Source organism: Thamnophis sirtalis, unplaced genomic scaffold (genome assembly GCF_051295495.1).
Source record: "Thamnophis sirtalis isolate CommonGarterSnake01/CBP01778 unplaced genomic scaffold, rThaSir2_p1.2 scaffold_14, whole genome shotgun sequence".
Classification (NCBI taxonomy): Eukaryota; Metazoa; Chordata; class Lepidosauria; order Squamata; family Natricidae; genus Thamnophis; species Thamnophis sirtalis.
The window spans coordinates 2339903-2364855 of NW_028261394.1; the positions used below are offsets into that span (position 1 = coordinate 2339903).

At 46.1% G+C, this 24953-nt stretch overlaps 1 protein-coding gene across 1 annotated transcript in view; it reads right to left on the reverse strand.

The window, feature by feature from the left end:
- The window catches only part of INTS1 (integrator complex subunit 1), a 59719-nt gene that overhangs the window by 12541 nt on the left and 22225 nt on the right, over nt 1-24953 (reverse strand). Inside the window, exons 20-37 of the mRNA XM_087729413.1 lie at nt 23201-23380; nt 22907-23056; nt 20876-21055; nt 18663-18767; nt 17677-17844; nt 16343-16454; nt 15744-15905; nt 13710-13856; nt 13469-13567; nt 10646-10770; nt 9432-9689; nt 6868-7027; nt 6611-6751; nt 6309-6489; nt 4700-4808; nt 3789-3919; nt 1506-1593; nt 408-634 (exon numbers count right to left, since the gene is read on the reverse strand). Coding sequence (XP_087585539.1) covers nt 408-634; nt 1506-1593; nt 3789-3919; nt 4700-4808; nt 6309-6489; nt 6611-6751; nt 6868-7027; nt 9432-9689; nt 10646-10770; nt 13469-13567; nt 13710-13856; nt 15744-15905; nt 16343-16454; nt 17677-17844; nt 18663-18767; nt 20876-21055; nt 22907-23056; nt 23201-23380 — 2723 coding nt within the window. The remainder of the gene's footprint in view (nt 1-407; nt 635-1505; nt 1594-3788; nt 3920-4699; nt 4809-6308; nt 6490-6610; nt 6752-6867; nt 7028-9431; nt 9690-10645; nt 10771-13468; nt 13568-13709; nt 13857-15743; nt 15906-16342; nt 16455-17676; nt 17845-18662; nt 18768-20875; nt 21056-22906; nt 23057-23200; nt 23381-24953) is intronic.

Sequence of the window (24953 nt, forward strand, 5' to 3'; positions counted from 1 at the left end):
AAGGAGGTTGAAGAGTAGCAGAAAGAGAGGGGAAGGAGGAAGAGGAAGGGGTGGAGGAAGGAAGAAGAAAGAGGAAGAGGAGGAAGAAAGGGAGAAGGGGAAGGAGGAGGAAGAGGAGGGGAGGAAGAGGAGGGGGAGAAGGAGGGAGGGAGGAGGAGGAGGGAGAGGAGGAAGAAGGGGAGGAGTGGGAGGAGAAAGAGAGGAGGGGGAGAAAGAAGAGGAAGAGAGAAGAGGAGGAAGGAGCAACAACAGGAAATTCTTGCAAGGATCTGACTTGAAAGGCTCAGTTACTGTTGCCCATCTCAAAAGTTTTCCACCTTCTGCAGACCCGATTTCCTCTTCCGGTCCGCCAAGAGCAAAAGAAATCCCTTCATGCGTTTATCCATCTCCCTTCCAGGGAGGCTCACCTCTTTCCCCACTTCTGGATGGAGGAGATCAGGTGCTCGGTGACCCTTTGGATCCTCTGCATGTTTCCATGGCAGCAGCTCAGGAGGAGGGGCAGCCGGGACTGGGTGACCAAACAGCCGCTCTCCTTGGGGTTGGGGGTCCTGCTTTCCGATTCCGCCAGGATGAGCCCCACCAAGCTCAGCAGCTCGGAGGTCCTCAGGCGCAGCACGAACTCCTCCCGGCGTTTCTGTCAGCGGCCAGAGGGGAGGGGATCAGGCAGGCGCAAAGGGGAAGGGATCCCGAGGGTTCGGAAGATCGAAACGGATCCAATGGAGACTCGGCTCAGATCAAAGCAAGTCACCGAATCGGATCCAGATCGTTCAAAAGTAGGGTTTATGCAAAGAAACATCTGAATTGACTGGAAAAGATCAACTGCACAGTTCGACGGAGTCTCCTTTCGTGTGTGTGTGTGTGTGTGTGTTGTGTGTGTGTGTGTTACTTGGAACCCTGACATTGTTAGAAGTCCTGATTGGCAGACACATGGGAACGAGGTCAGCCAATGAACTAAGCCAGCCAAAGGGAGCTTAAACAGATCTGAGTCTGTGCAGAGAACTGAAACAGAAACTTAAGAAGGAAGCAGTCTGCTGCTGTGAGAAGTAAACTTAAGCAGTCTGCCTGGGCTCGTCTGCTGAAACGAAGCTAATTGCTTGTGTTCGCCTGTAACCCTCCAGCCTTGGGTTTACTTGGAAGAACCAGCTGTTGGTGTTGTACATTTATTCATCTATTCTTATGTATATAAAGAAGTGAATGAATCCAGCTGCATCGGTTACCTGTGTGAGCTTTCTGGATTTGAATTTATGCCACAAACTCTGACAGGCATCTACAGGGTGGGATGGGGAAGAAGAAGAAGGTGGGACTGAAATTACTTCTCCAGACCATACAAGGTTGAGAAGGAACATCACCTGGCATCCCTTCATTTCAAAATGTGTCTTCTTCTTGACTGGTTGAAGGCCCCACACCTTCTCCATTCATAGAAAAGCCTCAAATACTGGGCTGGGGAGATGCTTTTGAGGAACCCGTGATCCCATGAGCTGGATCGGGCACACACGCACACATACCTGTGGGATCCTTTGGTCCCTCCCTTGCCAGATGCGGGGCATATGAATGCAGGCCCACAAGAAATCCAAGGAAGCCGTTGGGTCAAAACTGTTTGGAGAGATCAAAGTGAGGGGGCACTTCAGGATCAAGGCCACCATGGTGGCCTAAATCAACATCTACCGCAGGACTGCGAGTCACAGAGTTTTCTCCAAACTTTGGGCTGCTCAGAAACCAAAGGCCAACTTGGAAAATGAAACGGAAGGACGCGGAATGAAGTTCAGAAGCTGTCAAGCTTTCCAACCCGGAACCAGGCCCTTCTTCGCGGTGACCCCTTCCCAGTGGTGGGTTTCAAAAAAATTTCGGACCTACTCTGTAGGGGTGGGCCTCCTTTCTGGGAGTGGCTTGCTGGCCATGTGTTTTCTTTCTCTCTCTCTCTCCTTCCTTTTGTCTCTCTGTCCCTTTTTCCTTTTTCTCTTTCATCTCTCTATCACTTTTTCTTTCTTTTTTCTTTATTTATTTCTTCCTTTCTTTCTTTCTCTCTCTCTCTCTCCTTCCTTTTGTCTCTCTGTCCCTTTTTCCTTTTTTTTCTTTCGTCTGTCTCTCTTTTTCTTTCTTTTTTCTTCTTTTCTTTATTTATTTCTTCCTTTCTTTCTCTTTCTCTTTCTGTGTGTGTGTGTGTGTGTGTGTGTGTGTGTGTGTCAGTGGTGGGTTTCAAAAAAATTTCGGACCTACTCTGTGGGTGTGGCCTCCTTTGTGGGAGTGGCTTGCCGGCCATGTGTTTTTCTCTCTCTCTCTCTCTCCTTCCTTTTGTCTCTCTGTCCCTTTTTCCTTTTTTTCTTTCATCTCTCTCTCTCACTTTTTCTTTCTTTTTTTTTCTTTATTTCTTCCTTTCTTTCTCTTTCTTTCTATCTCTCCCCTTCCTTTTGTCTCTGTCCCTTTTTCCTTTTTTTCTTTCATCTGTCTCTCACTTTTTCTTTCTTTTTTCTTCTTTTCTTTATTTAATTGCTTCCTTTCTTTCTCTTTGTTTTTCTCTGTGTGTGTGTGTGTGTGTGTGTGTCAGTGGTGGGTTTCAAAAAAATTTTGGACCTACTCTGTGGGTGTGGCGTCCTTTGTGGGAGTGGCTTGCCGGCCATGTGTTTTTTTCTCTCTCTCTCTCTCTCTCCTTCCTTTTGTCTCTTTGTCCCTTTTTCCTTTTTTTCTTTCTCTCACTTTTTCTTTCTTTTTTCTTTTTTTCTTTATTTACTTCTTCCTTTCTTTCTCTTTCTCTCTCTCCTTCCTTTTGTCTCTCTGTCCCTTTTTCCTTTTTTTCTTTCATCTCTCTCTCACTTTTTCTTTCTCTTTTCTTTTTTTCTTTATTTATTTCTTCCTTTCTTTCTCTTTGTCTTTCTCTTTCTGTGTGTGTGTGTGTGTGTGTCAGTGGTGGGTTTCAACAAATTTTCAGACCTACTCTGTGAGTGTGGCCTTCTTTGTGGGAGTGGCTTGCTGGCCATGTGTTCTCTCTCTCTCTCTCTCTCTCTCTCTCTCTCTCTCTCTCTCCTTCCTTTTGTCTCTCTGTCCCTTTTTCCTTTTTTTCTTTCATCTGTCTCTCACTTTTTCTTTCTTTTTTCTTCTTTTATTTCTTCCTTTCTTTCTCTTTCTCTCTCTCCTTCCTTTTGTCTCTGTCCCTTTTTCCTTTTTTTCTTTCATCTGTCTCTCACTTTTTCTTTCTTTTTTCTTTTCTTTCTTTATTTGTTCCTTTCTTTCTCTTTCTGTGTATGTGTGTGTGTGGGTGTGTGTGGGTGTGTGTGTGTGTCAGTGGTGAGTTTCAAAAATTTTTCGGACCTACTATGTCGGTGTGGCCTCCTTTGTGGGAGTGGCTTGCCAGCCATGTGTTTTCTCTCTCTCTCTCCCTCTCTCTCTCTCTCCCTCTCCTTCCTTTTTTATCTCTGTCCCTTTTTCCTTTTTTTTCTTTCATCTCTCTCTCACTTTTTCTTTCTTTTTTCTTTATTTCTTTATTTCTTTCTTCCTTTCTTTCTCTTTCTGTGTGTGTGTGTGTGTGTGAGTGGTGGGTTTCAAAAAACTTTGGAAACCTCTTCTGTAGGTGTGGCCTGCTTTCTGGTAAGAACCTCTTCTAACCGGTTCGGTAGATTTGACTAACCGGTTCTACCGAACCGGTGCGAACCGGTAGGAACCCACCTCTGCCCCTTCCCCACCGGAGAGCGAACGTCGGGCTAGAACGGAGTGGAACTTTCTACCAGCTCACCGGACCAGAATGTGGGTTGTTGGCCGGGTCTTCTACGAATGGGTGGCCCTGGCAGCCTTACCTGCACTCTTGGCTTCTGCCGAGCAGAGTCCGGATGCAACGGTGAAGCGTGGTCCAGCTGGACTGGTGTGTCAGGAGGGCCAGGAGGTTCGGGCGGAAGGAGAGGGGCTCCGATTCCGATGAATCTTTACCCTGCGGAGGGAAAAGGAAAGGTTGGGGAAGGGGCATCAACCAGGCAAAGCAGAGAGAGATATAAACGAGACTGGAAAAAATGGATCGATTATATTTATTTATTTATTAGACTTATATACCGCTTTATAGGGCTTTCAGCCCTCTCTAAACGGTTTACAATTATTATTTTTTTAGCAAATTGAGTCAGCAACTTGCCCCCACAGTCTGGGGTCCTCATTTCACCCACCTCGGAAGGATGGAAGGCTGAGTCGACCTTGAGCCGGTGAGATTAGAACAGCCGAACTGCAGATAACAGTCAGCTAAAGTGGCCTGCAGTACTGCACCCTAACCACTGCGCCACCTCGGCTCTTTATACACAAAATAAATATGGGACTAAGAAATTCCAGATAGCTTATGATTAAGATCAGGAATGATATAAATTGTTTAAAGTTAGCCTAGCAAGGAGGAGCTAAGTTCAATGTAAAGATGTTATCAATTTCCTATTCTTTTTTCCAATATATTTTAGACTGTTTTTGTTAAAGATTTATACCGTGTATGGGTTCTGGGAAGTCAGGGGAGGGAAGGCTGGGGGGGGGGGTTGGGGGGGAGGGAGGGATGCATATTAGGCTTGGAAGGGCCCTGCGGAGCACCGTACCGGAACGGTATCCTGTGCTCCCGGCAGTCACCGGTACGCCCGTATTGGGACGTATCGGCCGTAACCCGCCACTGGTGTAGGGCTTCCCAGCTCTTGGAAGGGCGGCCATGTCTCAACCTTGACCGAGGTCCCAGGCCGATCCTCACCTTGTCCCAGGAGAAGAGCAGTTTCTGCTGGAGATCAGGGCAGCTGCTGACGACTTCCGGATCCAGCAACTCCAACCAATCGATGAAGAGCCCCGAGGCGCTTTCGACACTGAAGGGGGAGGAAAAGAGCAGCGGGTGGAACGATGGAGCGAAATTCCCAGAGGAGACGAGAAGGAACGGAAGACCAAGAAGACAACCGGAAGAAATTCAAGGTGTTGGTTATCACCTTTAAAGCCCTACATGGCTCAGGACCAGCGTATCTGCGAGACCGCCTACTGCCACACACCTCCCAACGGCCGATAAGATCCCACAGGGTGGGCCTCCTTTGGACGCCGTCAGCCGGACAGTGTCGGCTGGTGGCCCCCCGGAGGAGAGCCTTCTCTGTGGCTGCTCCGACCCTGTGGAACCAGCTACCCCCAGAGGTCCGGACCTCACCCACCCTCATGCCTTCAGAAAAGCTGTTAAAACCTGGCTGTTCCGGCAGGCCTGGGGCTGTTGACCTTAGTGTTAAGGTCCAGCCCCGATCAGAAATGTATGCGTGTTGGGAATTTTTAAATTATTCTTTTATTTTGCTTTTCTTTTTTTCTCTTTGTAAGCCGCCCGGAGTCCTCCGGGATTGGGCGGCCTAGAAATTTAACAAATAGATAGATAGATAGATAGATAGATAGATAGATAGATAGATAGATAGATAGATAGATAGATAGATAGATAGATAGATAGATAGATTGATTAGATAGATTAGATAGATAGATAGATAGATAGATAGATAGATAGATAGATAGATAGATAGATTAGATAGATAGATAGATAGATAGATAGATAGATAGATAGATAGATAGATAGATAGATAGATAGATAGATAGATAGTAGATAAATGGATGGATGGATGGATTGAGAAATGAAGAGATAGCGATAGAGAGTGATAGAAGTAGGGAGAAATAGAAAGAGATGGATGGATGGATGGGTGGGTGGGTGGGTGGGTGGGAAGGTGGATGGATAGATGGATGAATGGATGGATAGATAGATAGATAGATAGATAGATAGATAGATAGATAGATAGATAGATAGATAGATAGATAGATAGCTAGATAGCTAGATAGCTAGATAGCTAGATAGCTAGATAGCTAGATAGCTAGATAGCTAGATAGATAGATAGATAGATAGATAGATAGATAGATAGATAGATAGATAGATAGATAGATAGATAGAGTGATGGCTGAATGGATGGAGAGATAGAGTGATGGATGGATGGATGGATGGATGGATGGATGGAGAAATGGAGAGATAGAGAGATAGCGATAAAAGTAGGGAGAAATAGAAAGAAAGAAAGAAAGAAAGATAGATAGATAGATAGATAGATAGATAGATAGATAGATAGATAGATAGATAGATGGATGGATGAATGGATGGAGATAGAGTGATAGATAGATAGTAGATAAATGGATGGATGCAGAAATGGAGAGATAGAGAGATAGCAATAGAGAGTGATAGAAGTATGAAGAAATAGAAAGAGATGATAGATAGATAGATAGATAGATAGATAGATAGATAGATAGATAGATAGATAGATAGATAGATAGATAGATAGATAGATAAGAGTCTACTCAACCTGGAGCTCTCCGCGTCTTTCTTAACCCGACTTTCCTCTCGGCACTGGAGCAGCAGGGAAGTCACCACCGAGATGGGCCCGGAGGCAGGGAAATGGGCCGTCATCTCTGTGGCCACGGAGAAGAGGGTCACCAACAGCTCCTCCAGATACGGCGAGCGCGTTTTGGTCAGGCCTTCGAGGACTGGAAGGAGGGAGGGGAGGGGGAGAAACAAAACCGTCCTGAGACTCAAGAGGAGAAGGACAGGCAGGAGGGGAGAAATGGGAGGTGGGTGGGTAGGTGGGAGGGAGGGGAACAACCCCACCTTTGCTGACAAGCTCTGGTTCCACATTCCACGTTCTGCTGGACTTCAAGGTGGCCACGATGGCGCGGACGGTGGAGCCGATGACTTCCGAGTCGTGGCAAAAGGCCAGAGCATCCGCCAGGTGCAAGAACCCCGCCTGGGCTGCGGGAACCAAAAGGGGGAAGAGCCGTGAAACGGCACGGAGGGAAGACAGGCTCCGCTTAGGAAGGACCCCCTGCTTCCATGCCTCCCCCAAATCCTCCCCATTTTCTTTCTACCATCGCTGATCCTGTGCTGGGACGAAAACTGAACAGCGAAGGACTTGAGCTGGGTCCGGAGGAGGCTGTCTTCCACCCCTGGGCTCTCCAGCCACTGCAACATCTGCATGAGGACTTTGAAAAGCAGCGAGGAGAAGGCCTCGTCTTGGGGAGTGTGGCGCTGAGAGGAGGAAGAGGAGGAGGAGTTAGCAATAGCAGTTAGACTTATATACCGCTTCATAGGGCTTTCAGCCCTCTCTAAGCGGTTTTACAGAGTCAGCAAATCGCCCCCAACAACAATCCGGGTCCTCATTTCACCCACCTCGGAAGGATGGAAGGCTGAGTCAACCTTGAGCCGGTGAGATTTGAACAGCCGAACTCCAGAACTGCAGTCAGCTGAAGTAGCCTGCAGTGCTGCGTTTAACCACTGCGCCACCTCGGCTTGGGGTTATGGGCAGAATCACCGGCCTCCAAAAGGAGTGTTAAAAAGGCCTTGGGTGAAAGTTCTGTCCCAGGGTGAAGATGCCAACAGCTGAGGCCCCCCATGATCAGGGAAGAATCCCCTTTATGACCCAAAGGGCTTTGAAACAGGACTTGCCCAGAGCTACTTGGGAGTCAGATGGGTGGCATATACCAGTGGTCAACAACCTTGGCAACTTTAAGACCTGTGGACTTCAACTCCCAGAGTTCCTCAGCCAGCTTTGCTGGCTGAGGAACTCTGGGAGTTGAAGTCCACAGGTCTTAAAGTTGCCAAGGGTTGGAGACCACTGGCATATACATTAAACAAAATAGATCGATAGATCGAAAACTCTTCATCTCTGGGAGTTGAAGTCCACAAGTCTTAAAGTTGCCAAGGGTTGGAGACCACTGGCATATACGTTAAACAAAATAGATCGATAGATCGAAAACTCTTCATCTCTGGGAGTTGAAGTCCACAGGTCTTAAAGTTGCCAAGGGTTGGAGACCACTGGCATATACATTAAACAAAATAGATCGATAGATCGAAAACTCTTCATCTCTGGGAGTTGAAGTCCACAAGTCTTAAAGTTGCCAAGGGTTGGAGACCACTGGCATATACGTTAAATAAAATAGATCGATAGATCGAAAACTCTTCATCTCTGGGAGTTGAAGTCCACAGGTCTTAAAGTTGCCAAGGGTTGGAGACCACTGGCATATACATTAAACAAAATAGATCGATAGATCGAAAACTCTTCATCTCTGGGAGTTGAAGTCCACAAGTCTTAAAGTTGCCAAGGGTTGGAGACCACTGGCATATACGTTAAACAAAATAGATCGATAGATCGAAAACTCTTCATCTGGGAGTTGAAGTCCACAGGTCTTCAACTCCAGTTGCCAAGGGTTGGAGACCACTGGCATATACATTAAACAAAATAGATCGATAGATCGAAAACTCTTCATCTCTGGGAGTTGAAGTCCACAGGTCTTAAAGTTGCCAAGGGTTGGAGACCACTGGCATATACGTTAAATAAAATAGATCGATAGATCGAAAACTCTTCATCTCTGGGAGTTGAAGTCCACAGGTCTTAAAGTTGCCAAGGGTTGGAGACCACTGGCATATACTTTAAATAAAATAGATCGATAGATCGAAAACTCTTCATCTCTGGGAGTTGAAGTCCACAGGTCTTAAAGTTGCCAAGGGTTGAAGACCACTGGCATATACATTAAATAAAATAGATCGATAGATCGAAAACTCTTCATCTCTGGGAGTTGAAGTCCACAGGTCTTAAAGTTGCCAAGGGTTGGAGACCACTGGCAGATACATTAAACAAAATAGATCGATAGATCGAAAACTCTTCATCTCTGGGAGTTGAAGTCCACAAGTCTTAAAGTTGCCAAGGGTTGGAGACCACTGGCATATACATTAAATAAAATAGATCGATAGATCGAAAACTCTTCATCTCTGGGAGTTGAAGTCCACAGGTCTTAAAGTTGCCAAGGGTTGGAGACCACTGGCAGATACATTAAACAAAATAGATCGATAGATCGAAAACTCTTCATCTCTGGGAGTTGAAGTCCACAGGTCTTAAAGTTGCCAAGGGTTGAAGACCACTGGCATATACATTAAATAAAATAGATCGATAGATCGAAAACTCTTCATCTCTGGGAGTTGAAGTCCACAAGTCTTAAAGTTGCCAAGGGTTGGAGACCACTGGCAGATACATTAAACAAAATAGATCGATAGATCGAAAACTCTTCATCTCTGGGAGTTGAAGTCCACAGGTCTTAAAGTTGCCAAGGGTTGGAGACCACTGGCATATACGTTAAATAAAATAGATCGATAGATCGAAAACTCTTCATCTCTGGGAGTTGAAGTCCACAGGTCTTAAAGTTGCCAAGGGTTGGAGACCACTGGCATATACATTAAACAAAATAGATCGATAGATCGAAAACTCTTCATCTCTGGGAGTTGAAGTCCACAGGTCTTAAAGTTGCCAAGGGTTGGAGACCACTGGCATATACGTTAAACAAAATAGGTCGATAGATCGAAAACTCTTCATCTCTGCGTCTTCTCCCCCACCCACCCACCCACTCCCAGGATCTGACTTTGGCCCCGACAGCCTCACCTGGTGCTGCCACAGCAGGCGCAGGAGAGGGCAGGCCACGACGTGGTTGCGGTGCATGGCCATCACCAGGGCTCCTCCGTGGGGCGAGTTCAAGAGGGCCGCCAGGGCCTTTAGCAGGCGCGCGGCCATCTTGGGCGACGACGGGCCCCCTCCTTGGCGCAGGTGGGCCAACTCCTGGCCGAGGGTCTGCTGCAGGGCCAGGGCGAGGGGCCGCGGGTTGGAGTTTGGCCAGCGAGGGTCTGGAGCCAGTGGGAACAACTGAGAAGGAAGGAAGGAAGGAAGGAAGGAAGGAAGGAAGGAAGGAAGGAAGGAAGGAAGGAAGGAAGGAAGGAAGGAAGGACATCAGAAAGGTGGAACCTGTTTTGGCTGAAAACTGCTAAATTATGGGTGCTCCTTTTTAAAGAACTACGCGCCTTCTCTAGAGTTCACTCCAGGAGATAGTGTCTTATGGGCAGTTTTCGACTTATGACTGTAATTGAGCCTTTATGGCTGTAAAGCAGGTCACCCACATGACTGTTCTGACTGAGGCTCCCCGAGAACCTGATGCAAACTCCTGGTCCCTACAAAAACCCCTTTGATTCATTGACTGTGAATTCTGCTCGTTCACATCCAGCAAAGTCTTTCAAGGGAGGATTTACGGTCACAGACCTTATCTGGCTTGGAGAGCTGCCAGGCTGATCTCTGCAGAACTTGGCAAGGAGCCTCGGAGAGTCACGAACCAACTAATCGTCTAAGGATTAGTTAATCCTTAATTAATTAGGGAACTAATTGTCTCCTGCAAACTCCACTCCCCTTTTGCTCCTCTTTTATTCCCTCTGGGAGGGGCAATTCATCGTCCACCTGTGGCCTTACTCCCAAGTCTTTAGCTGTTCCCTTCTTCTGGCAACTCTCCGCATGCGCACACTGGGAACAGACTCCAGCTGTTCCTCTGCCCCACTGATGTCTGACTCTGAAGGCAGCTGATAACTGGCATACGTCCCTGGCCCCCTCTCTGCCTCCGACACAGATCCCTCCTCAGAGCCTTCCCCAGACTCCAGGACTGGCCCAGGTTCCTCCTCAACCTCCTCACTGTCCAAATCTGCTGCCAGCTCTGCTGTCTGCTGGCGGGCCACAATGACCAAACCTCATTTTATTTGTGTCCGTTAAGTGAATCCGTGGCCCATGAAGAGAACTCCCACCGCCCCAAAAGGAAAAAATGGCAAAAGCCCCGTTACCTGGAGAAGGATACCCGCTAAGTCGGCCTCGGGATCGACAATCGGGAACTGGGCTAAAGTTCGGCTCCTGCCTTGCCCTTCCGGAACCTCAAGGCTGGATTTGATGCGTGGGGCATCGTCGCTATCTGAAGAGAGAGAGAGAGAAACCAAAATCTTGTCAGTTTCAAAGACACACACACACACACACGAACACAGATTCCCCCAGAGCAATCCCTGTGGAGATTCTCAACCACCCAGTCCCAGAGATCCTTTTTCAAAAGGCAACTGGACTTCGTTTTTCTTTGAAGATGTTTTGCTTGTCACTCAAGAAACTTCTTCAGGGAGAGAAGAAAGGAGGGAAGGAAGGACAGAAGAAAGTAGGGAAGGAAGGAGGGAATGTAGGAGAGAAGGAAGAGGGGAAGGAAGGAGGAAAGGAAGGGGTAAAGGAAGGAGAGAAGGAGAAAAGAAAGGAGGGAAGGAAGGAGGGAAGGAAGGAGGGAAGGGGAAGGAGGGAGGGAAGCAAGGAGGGAGGGAAGGAGAGGAGAGAAGAAAGGAGGGAAGGAAGGGAAGGAAGGAGAGAAGGAGAGAAGAAAGGAGGGAATGTAGGAGAGAAGGAAGGGGGGAAGGAAGGAGGAAAGGAAGGGGGAAAGGAAGGAGAGAAGGAGAAAAGAAAGGAGGGAAGGAAGGAAGGAGGGAAGGAAGGAGGGAAGGAGAGAAGGAGGGAAGAGGAAGGAGGGAGGGAAGGAAGGGGAGTAGGAGAGAAGAAACGAGGGAAGGAAAGAGGGAGGGAGGGAAGAAGTAGGACCGTTGTAAGATAAGATGGATCTATGGGATGTTAAGAAAGCAATCTTCAAGTATATTGTCAACAGTAGGGAAAAATTGTTATAAATACATATTATTAATAACAGCTATGAGATCATATAATTGTGAATGTATATATGAAATTGATAAAATAAAATAAAATAAAAAAGAAACTTCTTCAGTTCATGAATGGCCCCCAACCCCGTTAGGTAAAGGTGAAGGTTCCGCCCTCGCACATCTGTGCTAGCCGTTCCCGACTCTAGCGGGCGGTGCTGATCTCCATTTCCAACCCGAAAAGCCAGCACTGTCCGAAGACGTCTCGGTGGTCATGTGGCCGGCACGACTCAACGTCAAAGGCACACGGAACGCTGTTTCCCCACCAAAATGGTTCCTATTTTTCACAGCGTATTGCCACCCCCTCCGCACATCGCGTTTTCGGCTTCCGTGAGTCGCTTTTTTTGGCCGGTTCCAGGCGGCAGCCAAAAATGCTCTGCGTGGAGGTCAAAACAGGGCACTGGGCAGCAGTGGGCAGTTGTGGAGCGTGGCACGACAAAACCGCGCTCGACGAAACCGCGTTGCTGACGTCATCAACAGGGCGACAACAGTAAGCGCGGAGAAAGAAGGGCGCTTTAAATAGCGCTTTGAAAGCAAGCCGATTCAACTTAAGGTAAGGGTTAGGTTTAGCGTTAGGTTTAGGGTTAGGTTTAGGATTAGGTTAAGGGTTAGGATTAGGTTTAGGGTTAGGTTAAGGGTTAGGTTAAGGGTTAGGATTAGGTTTAGGGATAGGTTTAGGATTAGGTTTAGGATTAAGTTTAGGGGGGTTAGGTTTAGGTGTTAATTTTAGGTTTAGCGTTTACAGCGTGTTTTTTTCTCCGCGCTGTTGTCGCGCTGTGATGACGTCAGCTACGCGGTTTCGTCGAGCGCCCTTTAGTCGAACCCGGTTTTGTGGTGGAACCGTTGTGGAGATCTCAGTAGCCTGGAAGGGGTGTAAAACGGAGCCTGCAGAGGCTGAAAATGCAAGATGCGGAGGCGGCCATGGGCTCTGGCAATCGCTGCAGCCTGGAACAGCTGGATGGATGGTATTCCGGGAGGGCGATCCAACCACCACTCAGCTGTTCGTGCTAAATCAGACTGCGATACGGTGCTGAAGCTGACTGCTTGCTGCAAGGACTCTAGCCAGATGAACACTGACGGGTGCTGGTAGGCGGACGCAGATTTTTCCTTCATCTTTTCCTCCCCCCAAAAGGTAGGTGCGTCTTATAGTCTGAAAAATATGGCATGTAGTATGGTCTCCTGCTGGAGGTTGGACTAGAAGACCTCCGAGGCCCCTTCCAACCTTATTATTAAAAATGAGACAATATTGAAATGAAAATCATGTTTTTCTTTAATAGAATCATGAATGTGCTTTCTGGGAGTATAACTATTGCATTCCAATAGCAATAGCAATAGCAGTAGACTTATATACCGCTTCATAGGGCTTTCAGCCCTCTCTAAGCGGTTTACAGAGAGTCAGCATATTGCCCCCAACAATCTGGGTCCTCATTTTACCCACCTCGGAAGGATGGAAGGCTGAGTCAACCCTGAGCCGGTGAGATTTGAACCGCTGAACTGCTGATCTAGCAGTAGCCTGCAGTGCTGCATTTAACCACTGCGCCACCTTGGCTCATTCCATCTGGCTAATTCAATGTTAGAAAATGGTGCATAGTTCTGACCAGACAAGATTTAACTTACTGGTAGTACTAGTCGTCTGGCTAATAACCTGGCTATTCCAGCAGGCCTGGGGCTGTTGACCTCTTGACCGAGGTCTAGCCCCGATTAGACTGGATGCATGATGTGCTTTCTTTTAATCTGTTTCCTTCTGTTTGTTTTAACCTTTCTTAAAATTTTATTTCTGTAAGCCGCCCGGAGTCCTTCGGGATTGGGCGGCCTATAAATTTAATAAATAGAAATAAATAGAATTATTCCGCGCTGTAGCTACTGAGACAGGCAGCTGTGGGAGTCAAAGCAGCAAATTACAGGACCGTCAAAAGCTGAATACCGAACCTGGGTGGGACGGCAGGGAGGCGGTGAGGAGGGCGTGGAAGGTTTGCCCTCCCGTGGCTCCTCTCTCGTGCTGCACCTCCACAAGGTGGGCCATGTAATCTGTGAAGAGACGACACGGGGGGACCTCCGTCAGAGGAGCGTCCGGTGGCTTCGGCAGAATCCCCAAACGCCCGGAAGAGACTGGTGGGCGAGGGAGCGAGGGAGGGAGGGAGGGGAAAGATCCGATCTGGAAACCTCTTACTCTTGTCCATGATGTTCTGCTCCAGGGTCTGAGGGTCGTGTGAAACGGTTTGATCCAGGTACTGCAGGAGTTTGCTCATGCTGGAGACCGGGATGCCGAAGGACTGGACGAAGAGCAACAACTGCTGGGGCTCTAAATCATGCAGGGCTGGAGTAAAAAGGAACAAGGAATGCAAAAAAACCGATGGATTATAAACCTGATTATATGTATTACACTATTCTACTACAGCAGTGGTTCCCAAACTTGGCAACTTGAAGATGTCTGGACCTCAACTCCCAGAATTCCCCAGCCAGCATTCGCTGGCTGGGGAATTCTGGGAGTTGAAGTCCAGACATCTTCAAGTTGCCAAGGTTGAGAAACACTGGACTACAGTATAATTATGACGTTAGTATTAAAATTGTTAAAATCTACGAGAAGGCAGCAATCGAATAGCAAACTAAGCAGAATAGACATGCAGATACGGGAAGCTGTAAAATTATATTATATGGTTATGTTGTTTCTGCATTTGTTTTTGTATTTTTTCCTCCCCCTTTTTCTTTTTCCTTTTTTGTCACTTGTGGTTTTTTTAAATTTGAAAACGTTCAATAAAAACTATTTTATTGAAGAAAGAAGAAAGATAGGAAGAGAGGGATAGGAGAGAGGGTAAGGGGGGAAGATGAGGAGGATAAGGAGGAGTGGAATGAAGAGAGAGGAGAAGGAGAAAGGAAGGGAAAGTAGAGTAGGAAAGGATGATGGAGGGAAGAAAGGATGTAGAAGAGTGGGAAACAGAGGAGAGAAGAAAGAGAGGAAGAGAGGGATAGGAGAGAGGGTAAGGGGGGAAGATGAGGAGGATAAGGAGGAGTGGAATGCAGAGAGAGGAGAAGGAGAAAGGAAGGGGAAGTAGAGTAGAAAAGGATGATGGAGGGAAGAAATGAGGTAGGAGAGAGGTAGAAGAAAGAGGTGTATGGAGAGCAGAAGAGCTAATAATGGGTTTTTATCTTTCTGGGCGTTGATGACAAGAGGAACTGATGTAATTACTACTTAATACAATAGGATATTGGCTATGTAATAGTATACACGTGATTATATGTTATGAAAATGGAAAATAAAAAAAGTATATTCGAAAAAACAACTTTTTTTTTAAAAAAAAACCCTCCAAATTCAACACCCTCCGGTGCAAAAGAGGAGGGGGAGGGGGCTTTCTTTGTGAATCCGCACCGAAATGTTTCCCCTTTTGCATTTGAGCATGCAAGAAGGGATAGGAAAGGAGGAAGGGAAAGGAGGAAAGATAAAGAAAAAGAAGGGAAGAAGGCAAGGAAGGAAAAAAGGAACGAGGGGAAGAAGAAAGGAGAAGGAAGAGGGAAGGAAAAAGAAGAGGAGGAAGGAAGATTATGAGAGTGAGGGAGGATCTCACAGGAGTCCCGCATTAGCTCTTGGCCACCACACGGATCCCATGTGATGACCACCATGACCACACCCACCATGCCCCTCCAGGGTCGAACACAACCCTAATGCGGCCCTCCATGAAATCAAGTTTGACACCCCTGTGCTAGAGAGACAAACATCCCTTTTTCCAACCTGCTTATATGCATAATTCTGTATTTATTTATTTATTCTGTTATATTATCAGTGGTTGGTTGCAGGCGGTATGCCAAGGTACGTTCCGGTACGGTGCTCCGGAGGGCCCACCTGCCTGCCCGCCATCCTTACCTGTATTTGAGCTCTTCGGCGCTTCCACGTACACGCATGGAGCGTACGGCACCTGCGCGATGCTCCGCCGAGCAGCCAGAGTGTCGCAGAGGCGTCGCAAAGCATTGCAGGAAATAAGTATGCATGCCAGCGTTTATATGGCGGACGCTGGGTCCCGTTGCACCGTAGCGATTGCACCGGGATGCGGAACTCACCACTGTATGTTATGTAGTGTACATTGGAGGCGGTGACCCTTCGAGAGCCGTATACAACGAAATTTCACTTTAACGAATGCCGCTTAGCGCACCTTCAAAATGACCATAAAAGGCTCGTTCTGGTTTTTTTATTCTTCTTCTATATCCTTACCTGCATCCACCAACCGCGGCACCTCCGAGCGAATCATGCGCAGCTTCAGCCAATCGGGGAGCAGCAGGGCCTCTTCGGAGGTGTCCACCAGGAAAGCTGTGGGGAGGGACTTCTTCTCGGGGAACCAGATGTCCAGCAGGGCGTAGAAGTCGCTGTCGTCCGCTTGAAAGAAATGTGGAGAGCAGAGACGTCCAACCTTGGCCGCTCTGAAGACTTGTGGGACTTAGCAATAGCAGTTAGACTTATATTCCGCTTCATAGGGCTTTCAGCCCTCTCTAAGCGGTTTACAGAGTCAGCATATCACCCCCACATTCTGGGTCCTCATTTCACCCACCTCGGAAGGATGGAAGGCTGAGTCAACCTTGAGCCGGTGAGATTAGAACCGCTGAACTGCAGATAGCAGTCAGCTGAAGTGGCCTGCAGTACTGCACCCTAACCACTGCACCACCTCGGACTTCAACGCCCAGAAGCTGGCTGGGGAATTCTGGGAGCTGAAGCCCACAGGTCTTCTGAGCTGAAGCATCTAGAAGCACCCGCAACCCATCGAAACGTCCCCCACCTCCCCCTGTGGGTTGCTTTCACAGCAAGCTTCCCTTCACCTTGAGGGGGTCCGAGGGTCAGAAGAATCACCATGGCGTGGACCACAAGGATGTGCATCGTGGCAGTTTCTCCACCACTCCAGCGAAGGAAGACTTGGTCCTGAGCCTCCGACTAGAACAGAGACAGCAAGGAAGAGCGTTCGTGGCAGAAGCTTCTCCCCACCACTTAACCCTCCTTGGGAACTAAGAATCTCCCTCCGGAGGAAGGAAGTAGAGAATGGAGGGACGAAGGAAAGGAAAGGAGGGTAGAAGAGAGAGGAAGAGAAGGAGAGGAAGTAGGAGAGGAAGAAGAAGTGTGGAGGAGAGGTAAGGGAAGAAGAAAGAGGTAAGGGAAGGTGGGTTGAAGAGAGAGAAAAAGAAGAAGAGGAGGGAGGAAGAGAAAGAAAGAGAAGGAGAGAAGGTAGGAAGGAGAAGAAAAAGGGTAGGAGTAGGGAAGAGGTAAGGGAAGGAAGAAAGGGATGGGGATGAGGAAGGAAGGAAGGAAGTAGAGAAGGAAGGGAGGGAGAAAAGAAAAGAAAGAGAATACGAGGTGGTGTCTTAGCAGGTGCGAAGGATGGTAAACAAAGCATTTTAAACTATACCTTATAACCTTCCAAATGGAATAATAATAATATAAGAATGGCAAAGAAAAAGAATAATTATGTGAATGTATATCTATAATCTGTAGGTAAGAAAATAAATGACAGTAAAAATATAAAGCACAATATAGGTAAATAATATTTGGTCATAAGTAGCCAAGTTTAAATAAATAAAGAAATGTACATAAAAATGGATAATGAATAAGGAGATTATGAACGCAAGATAGAAATGTACAGAAGGGAAAACACTAACTGCAAAGAAACAGATTCGGAGCTGCGGTATGATATACGATGGAACTTATTGTTCCTATGTTGTTTTTAAGTTATGTGTTTGTTTTTGTTGATGTGCTTATGTGTTTAAAAAATAAATAAATAAGAATCTCCCTCCATCATGAATTTGTGGGCCAATGTCTACACAAGCTTGTAAAACGCTCGTTTTCTTTCAGATTGTAATTCCACGATTATCTTAACAGAATAACAGAGTTGGAAGGGACCTTGGAGGTCTTCTAGTCATGCACTTCCATCCAAAACAGGGTTTCTTGAGCTCAGCAACTTTAAAAAGAATAGACTTCAACTCCCAGAATTCCCCACTCAACTAAAGACGCATGGACTTCAACTCCCATAAATCCTCACGCTGGTGTGCCGAGGGATTCTGGGAGTTGGAGTCCACCCTTCTTAGAGGTTGCGAAACCCCGCCCTAGAAGGCCAAGGGAAAAGAGGGCTGGGAGGGAGGGAAGGGGAAAGAGGGACACCCACCCAGTTGTAAACCTCCTCGCCGTCTTTGGCCTGGAGCATCCGCTTGATGTAGCGCGAGAAGATGGAGAGCAGGGCCACCAAGACGGAGTCGGACTCTGAGCAGTAGGAGAGCTTGGAGAAGAGGTGGGACATGATGGTGGAGCGCTCTACGATCAGCCTGGCCACGTCCTGCAGAGGAGGAGAAGGGGAAGGAACGAGATGTGATTGTGCTGACGCTACGCATTATCACATATGGTGGACTTGTAAAAAAGTCAAAGCACTTTGGATAAAAATATGGTGGATTATTCAAAATATTCTTAAAAAGAGGATAAAGTTCACTCCTCAGTTATTCTTGTTAGGTATAACCACAGATTGTACAGTTATAGAGACTAATTTGATTCTGAATTTAACAACGGCAGCAAGATTGTTGGTGGCGCAGTACTGGAAGAAGGAAGAATTGCCTCCTATTCAAGAATGGACGTTAAAAGTTAACAAACTTAGCAGAGATGGCTAAAATATCAGCATACCTCAAGGACCATTCAGATGAGAAATACAAGCTGGAGTGGAGAAGAAGGACTGATTATATTCAAAATAAATATGGGACTAAGAAACTCCAGATAGTTTATGAATGAACGAACAAGGAATGTTAAAAATTATCTAAAGTTAGCTTTACAAAAGGGGAGTTAAAGTATAAGCGAAGGTACGATGCTAAAGTTAGTTTGTTTTAGTCTATGATTGTTAAATATTTATACCCTGTATTTGCTCTGGGAGGTTGGGGGGTGGGAGGGGATGTGGGATTGGGGGGTGGGGACGGAGGGAAGGGGAAAGGTAGACAATTGTAAAACTTATTAAAACTTTTAATAAAAAAAAAGAGAAGGGGAAGGAACAGGGAGGCCTCAAAGGGAGTGGTGAAAGCCACATTTTTTCTTCCTACCAGTGGGTGTGGCTTGTTGGGTGGTAGTGGTGGTCATGTGACTGGGGGGTGGGGTCAATACAGAAACTCTCACCAAAGCCAAGTCGTTGTGTTGACCTTGTTCCTCCACTGGAGCATGCTGGGACAGGTACACCAGGTAAGCGCTGATGGTCTGAGGGTCCGTCTCCATGTGGACAGCCTGGAAGGGGAAGCCAAGAGAACGCAATGTTACCCAACCTGGGTCCTGGTTCAGAAGAGGTTTCCAGGTATTGGACAAAAATTAAGACATGGTTGGAAGGGATGATACAACAAGGTATTGAGCTGAAGAAGCTAAGATCAATGTAGAGATGTTATTAACCTCTTTTTTTAAATTTCTTTTGTCTTAATATATTTTAGACTGTGTTTGTTAAAAATCTATACCGTGTACGGGCTCTGGGAAGTCGGGGGGGGGGGAGGGAGGGAGGTGGGGTGTTTGGGGGGAGGGGAGGGGGGGACATATACTATGAGTTAGATTTCAACGTAATGCGACTTCACATGTATACTGTTTCTCTTTAATTTCTCCGTAAAAATAGGACAAGCTGAATACATTGACATATAGTAGAAATACACCAAGGGGGAGGAGGAGTGGGATAGAAGAAAGAGGGGTAGAGAGGGCGGGAGAGAGGATGGGAGGGAGGGTGAGAAGGAAGGGAGGGAGGGGACTGGGAGAGAGGAGTGGTAGAGGGGGAGGGGAAGTAGGGTAGAGGGGAATGAAGGAGGGAAGATAGAAATTTGGAGGGGGGGCGGAAGAAAGAGGTGTATGGAGAGTGGAAGAGGTATATTGGGTTTCTATTTTGGGGGGGTATTGTTAAAAAAAAAAAAGGTATTGAGCTGAAGCCAGAAACATTTCTGCTTGGAATTCTACCTGAAATTTATAATAAAGAGAATGCATATTTAATCGTTCATACATTAACCGCAGCTAGAATTGTATTTGCATAACATTGGAAAAACGTAGAGATCCCTATTGATGAGAAGGCGATAAGGAAAATATTAAGAATGTGCAGGAATGAAGAGATTAACATTAGGCATGAAAGAGAAAGAGCAAACGGAATATTATATTATATGGTTTGGGAAGCATTTCGCCAATGGCTGGAGGAAAAAAAAGGAGTTTGGAAATGAAGAAAGCTAAAAAATAAATAGAGAATATCCTTAGATAAAGATATAAAACTGTTAGCATGTGTATGATAAGAATGATGATGTTTAACGTTGATATATTATTACTAGAAGACAGTAAAAAGAAAAATGGAGTGTTTTATAACATCTGAATGCGTTTTATAACGTCTGAATTATAATACTGCTGTTGCTTTAAATCGGAACATGAGCATGCCTGGCTGTGGAATTCTGGGAGTTGAAGTCCACAAGTCTAAAAAAATTTGAACCCACCGCTGTGTCAGTGCCTCACCAGCCATAAACCTCACCGCACGTCACTGCTCTAGGGGGTAGTGGTGCTCATCTCCCTTTCAAAGCCGAAGAGCCAGCCCTGTCCGAAGACGTCTCTGTGGTCATGTGGCTGGCATGACCTATCCTCCGCGAGCTGCACTGGCTGCCTATTGGTCTCCGGATACGCTTCAAGGCGCTAGTCGTCACTTATAAAGCCCTTCATGGTATTGGACCTGGGTACTTGAGGGACCGCCTGCTGCCAATTACCTCCACTAGACCGATTAGATCCCACAGATTAGGCCTCCTCCGAATTCCATCCGCCGGCCAGTGTCGACTGGCGACTACTCGGAGGAGAGCCTTCTCTGTGGCCGCTCCGACCCTCTGGAACGAACTCCCCGTGGAGATTCAAACCCTCACCACCCTCCAGGCCTTCCGCAAAGCCCTTAAAACCTGGCTGTTCCGACAGGCCTGGGGCTAAAAAGCTTCTACCCCCTTCTCGAATGGTATGACTGTTGTGTGTTTTAAATTATGTATTGTTGCGCGTTGTTTTAATTTTTTTGTCTGTATCCCCCTCCCTTAGTTGAGTTGTGAGCCGCCCTGAGTCCCCTTCGGGGGGAAAAGGGCAGCATATAAATAAAATAAACATTCAAACAACATTCAAACATGACTAAATGCCAAAGGTGCCCGGGACGCTGTTCCCTTCCCGCCAAAGGTGTTAATATGAACAGGACAGATGTGGCAAAAGAGGAACGATGTTGCACAGGGATGTTTGTACCCAGACGACACACGGCTTAAGGAAAGATGGAAGGTTTATTTTTGTAACCGAAACATAATAAAACTTTAAAAAAAAGAGAGAGGGGGGCTTCTAGGGTTCACTGTGCCACTCACCTGCTGCAAAGCCACTGCCGTGGTGGTCCGGACGCTGTCGAACAAGGGCAGTTTGGGGAGATCCCGCAGGAGCCACTGGTAGCTCCGAAGCAGCTCGAAGTCCCAGGAATCTTCCTCCATCGGGTGCTCCTTCTCCTCCTTCTCGGGGAGGGCTCCTTCGGAAAGCACCAAGGACAGGCCCTGCAGGGGGGAGGAAGACACGGGTGGGGGGGGTCGCATCCAGCCTGACCTGCTTCTCAGCTGGATGGGCAAAACGGTCGGCTTCTGACAAAATCTGGTGGCTGTCAGCAACATTGGGAATTTTTTTCCCCCCTACAAAAATTTATTACGTTTCAAAAACTAGAATAAAAAATAAAGGAGAATAGAGAGTAAAGCAGAGTAGAATAGAAAATAGAACGGAATAGAAAATAGAGTAGAATAGAAAGAGGAGAATGGAGAATAGAGAATAAAGTAGAATAGAGCAGAATAAAAAATAGAGTAGAATAGAAAGAGTAGAATGGAGAATAGAGAAGAATAAAGTAGAATAGAGCAGAATAGAAAATAGAGTAGAATAGAAAGAGTAGAATGGAGAATAGAGAAGAATAAAGTAGAATAGAGCAGAATAGAAAATAGAGTAGAATAGAAAGAGTAGAATGGAGAATAGAGAAGAATAAAGTAGAATAGAGCAGAATAAAAAATAGAGTAGAATAGAAAGAGTAGAATGGAGAATAGAGAAGAATAAAGTAGAATAGAGCAGAATAAAAAAAATAGAGTAGAATAGAAAGAGGAGAATGGAGAATAGAGAAGAATAAAGTAGAATAGAGCAGAATAGAAAATAGAGTAGAATAGAAAGAGTAGAATGGAGAATAGAGAAGAATAAAGTAGAATAGAGCAGAATAAAAAATAGAGTAGAATAGAAAGAGTAGAATGGAGAATAGAGAAGAATAAAGTAGAATAGAGCAGAATAAAAAATAGAGTAGAATATAAATTAGAATAGAATAGAACAGAACAGGACAGAACAGAATTATTTATTGGCCAAGTGTAATTGGACCCACAAGGAATTTGTCTGGTGCAGATGCTCTCAAAAAGATACACACATCATAAACCATAAAATGCAGCACTTAATAATAGAGTATCAATAGTATAAAATACAAACAAGCAGAGGGAGAAAAAGGAGTTGAAAAGAAAGGAAAAAGGGTAGAAGAAAGGGGCAACTGCAAACAAATAAACAAAAAAGAAATGATAGAAAAAACCACCCTTCTTCTATACAGATAAAAGCCTAAAAACCAGAATAAGCAACAGTGTTTTGGAGGAGAGAGGGAGGGAGAGAGAGAGGGAGGCAGGGAGGGAGAGAAGGAGAGAGGGAGAGAGAGAAAGAGAAGGAGAGAGGGAGGGAGAGAGAGAGAGAAAGAGAGAGAGAGAGAGAAGGAGAGAGGGAGGGAGAGAGAGAAAGACAGAGAGAAAGAGAAGGAGATAGGGAGAGGGAGAGAGAGAGAGAAAGAGAGAGAGAGAGAGAAGGAGAGAGGGAGAGAGAGAGAGAAAGAGACAGAGAGAAAGAGAAGGAGATAGGGAGAGGGAGAGAGAGAGAGAAAGAGAGAGAGAGAGAGAAGGAGAGAGGGAGAGAGAGAGAGAGAAAGAGACAGAGAGAAAGAGAAGGAGATAGGGAGAGGGAGAGAGAGAGAGAGAGAGAGAGACTTCTGGCACAGATGGGAGTTTGCAGAAATACAGGAAAAATACTTTAAACAGAAACCTCTATGCCCTCTCTCAAATCTAGCACGATGGGACTTAAGGGATGAACATGGATGTTTTCAAGCTTCAGGACTGAAGGAGTTGCAAGCAAGGGGGCAGAAACTCCGGGCTCGGAGCCCCCCAAAGCCCCTCACGCACACCCCCTGAACAAAAACTTGATGGCCCTCTGGGGGAAGGACTGACGGTGCACCAAAAACGAGGTTGCATCGCGATATTTTATCCTGCCTGGCTAAGAATTTGCATTGTGCCCTTCCCTGCTCTGAAGCGGGGACGGACAGACGGACGAGGCCTGGTGTTCCTTACCTTCATGGCCAGCACCCGAGAGGCCACCTGGGAGGAGCTGAGGCGCCTCAGGAAGTAGTCCAGCACCTCGCACGTGGTCTGCTCGTCGGCGGTGGGTCCGAGAAGCATGTCTTGCAGACGGCCGAGCAACTGCCTCTGTTTTTGCTGCCTCTGCGGAGAAGCAGCATGAGGTTAGGTGCACTACCTGCAATGTTTGGGCTGGGATGAATTTCCCGGCGTGATTCCATCAACCCTCTTCCCAACTTGGCTGTTTTGCTTTGCAAATAATGGGAAATCAGAAAAAAAAATGCTTACCTGCCGTTTCTTGGCCCGCTGCTCTTTGCTTTCTCCTTCCTCTTCCTCCTCTCCAGAGGCCGACTCATCTGCGGCATCGTGCAGGAGGAATTCGCAAAGGCACTGGACCGGGAGGACGTCCAGCGAGCCCTCGCTGGACTGGACGAGGTCCGCCAGCCACGGCATGGACTGCGAAGAAGCCTAGCGGTGAGGAAGAGGAAGGAGGGAGGAGTTGGTGGAGGAGAGAAGGACTAAGAGCATGGGCTTTTCAAGCAGAGGGAAGGCCTTTCGGGAGTAGAGGGCCAGGGACCGGCGCCCGGAGGCTCAGCGGGCTGAGATGGTCAGCCAGTTCCAGGCCAGGATGCAGTCCCACTGGAACGAGGCCCTCCGGCTCTTCGCCACCAGCGGTGCTTCCCTCCAGCCTTCGCCCAAAGCCCCCCACCAGGAGGCTGAAGCAGACCCCAAGTCGGAATTTCTGCACCCCCCCCCCCCCGACCTGCACAAAAAGACCCTGAAGGGGGAGACTCTCTGCAGCAACACAAGCGTTCATTGCACGTATCCATCCCAGGGGCCGTAGTTTTTTATTTTATTTTATTTTATTTTATTTTTTGAATAAAAACAAACAAAACCATCCTCCACTACAAATTGTAGAAAGTGTGTCAATTGGTTACAAAGAGCTTTCCTGCATCCCTTCCACAGTCATCACCTATGATTCATCTCAAGTTATCTATTTTACATCACATATATTTATATATTGGCTCAAGCTGATATAGGAAGAGGACCTGTGGCTCAATGGTTAAGACATCTGCCTAAGATGTAATACAGCACAGGTTCGAATCCCAGTAAGGGTATGGCTAGCTGATGAGAGCTAAATAGCTTGAAACAGATCTATACTAGTCTCCCTTCATTTATTTATCAGCACAAATACAGCACAAATGTAACAAAAAGCAACAGTAAAAATATTGGGCTTTCTGTCTGGATGGTCTCTTGTGACGAGCCGATGGACAGAGAATGGAAGCAGTTAGCTTCCTCCCATAATTGGGGCATACCAGGGGTTGTGACACTATATATATATATATATATATATATATATATATATATGTATGTAGGTAGGTAGGTAGGTAGGTAGGTAGGTAGGTAGGTAGGTAGGTAGGTAGGTAGGTAGGTAGGTAGATATAGATATAGATATATAGATGATAGATAGATAGATAGATAGATAGATAGATAGATAGATAGATATACATATAGATATATAGATGATATAGATAGATAGATTAGATAGATAGATTAGATATATATATATATATATATATATAGATAGATAGATAGATAGATAGATAGATAGATAGATATAGATAGATATAGATAGATAGATATCACAAATGCAACACACACACATATATATATATATAATCGCTATCATCATAGCTCATCCTTCATATGACTACAGTTCTTTTAATGTCCCTTTATAACAAGCATTCCAAAATTTAAAACAAAACCACATAATGGCATTCCCTTATCTATTTTCAATATCATCCAACCACATCATACCTTTATAACACATTCAAAATAAATATTAATTATGTTTAATAACACAATTTTCAGACCTCTTTTCTTAATCGTTGTTTACAACTTATATCCAAGTTCCCTTTTATTCTGTCCATACAAATTATTACTTTATTATTATCATTATCAATCATTCATTTAACGATAGTTTGACTATCGTAGTTTAAGGACCCCGGATTTAGTGCAATAGAAAAAATGCAAATAATTT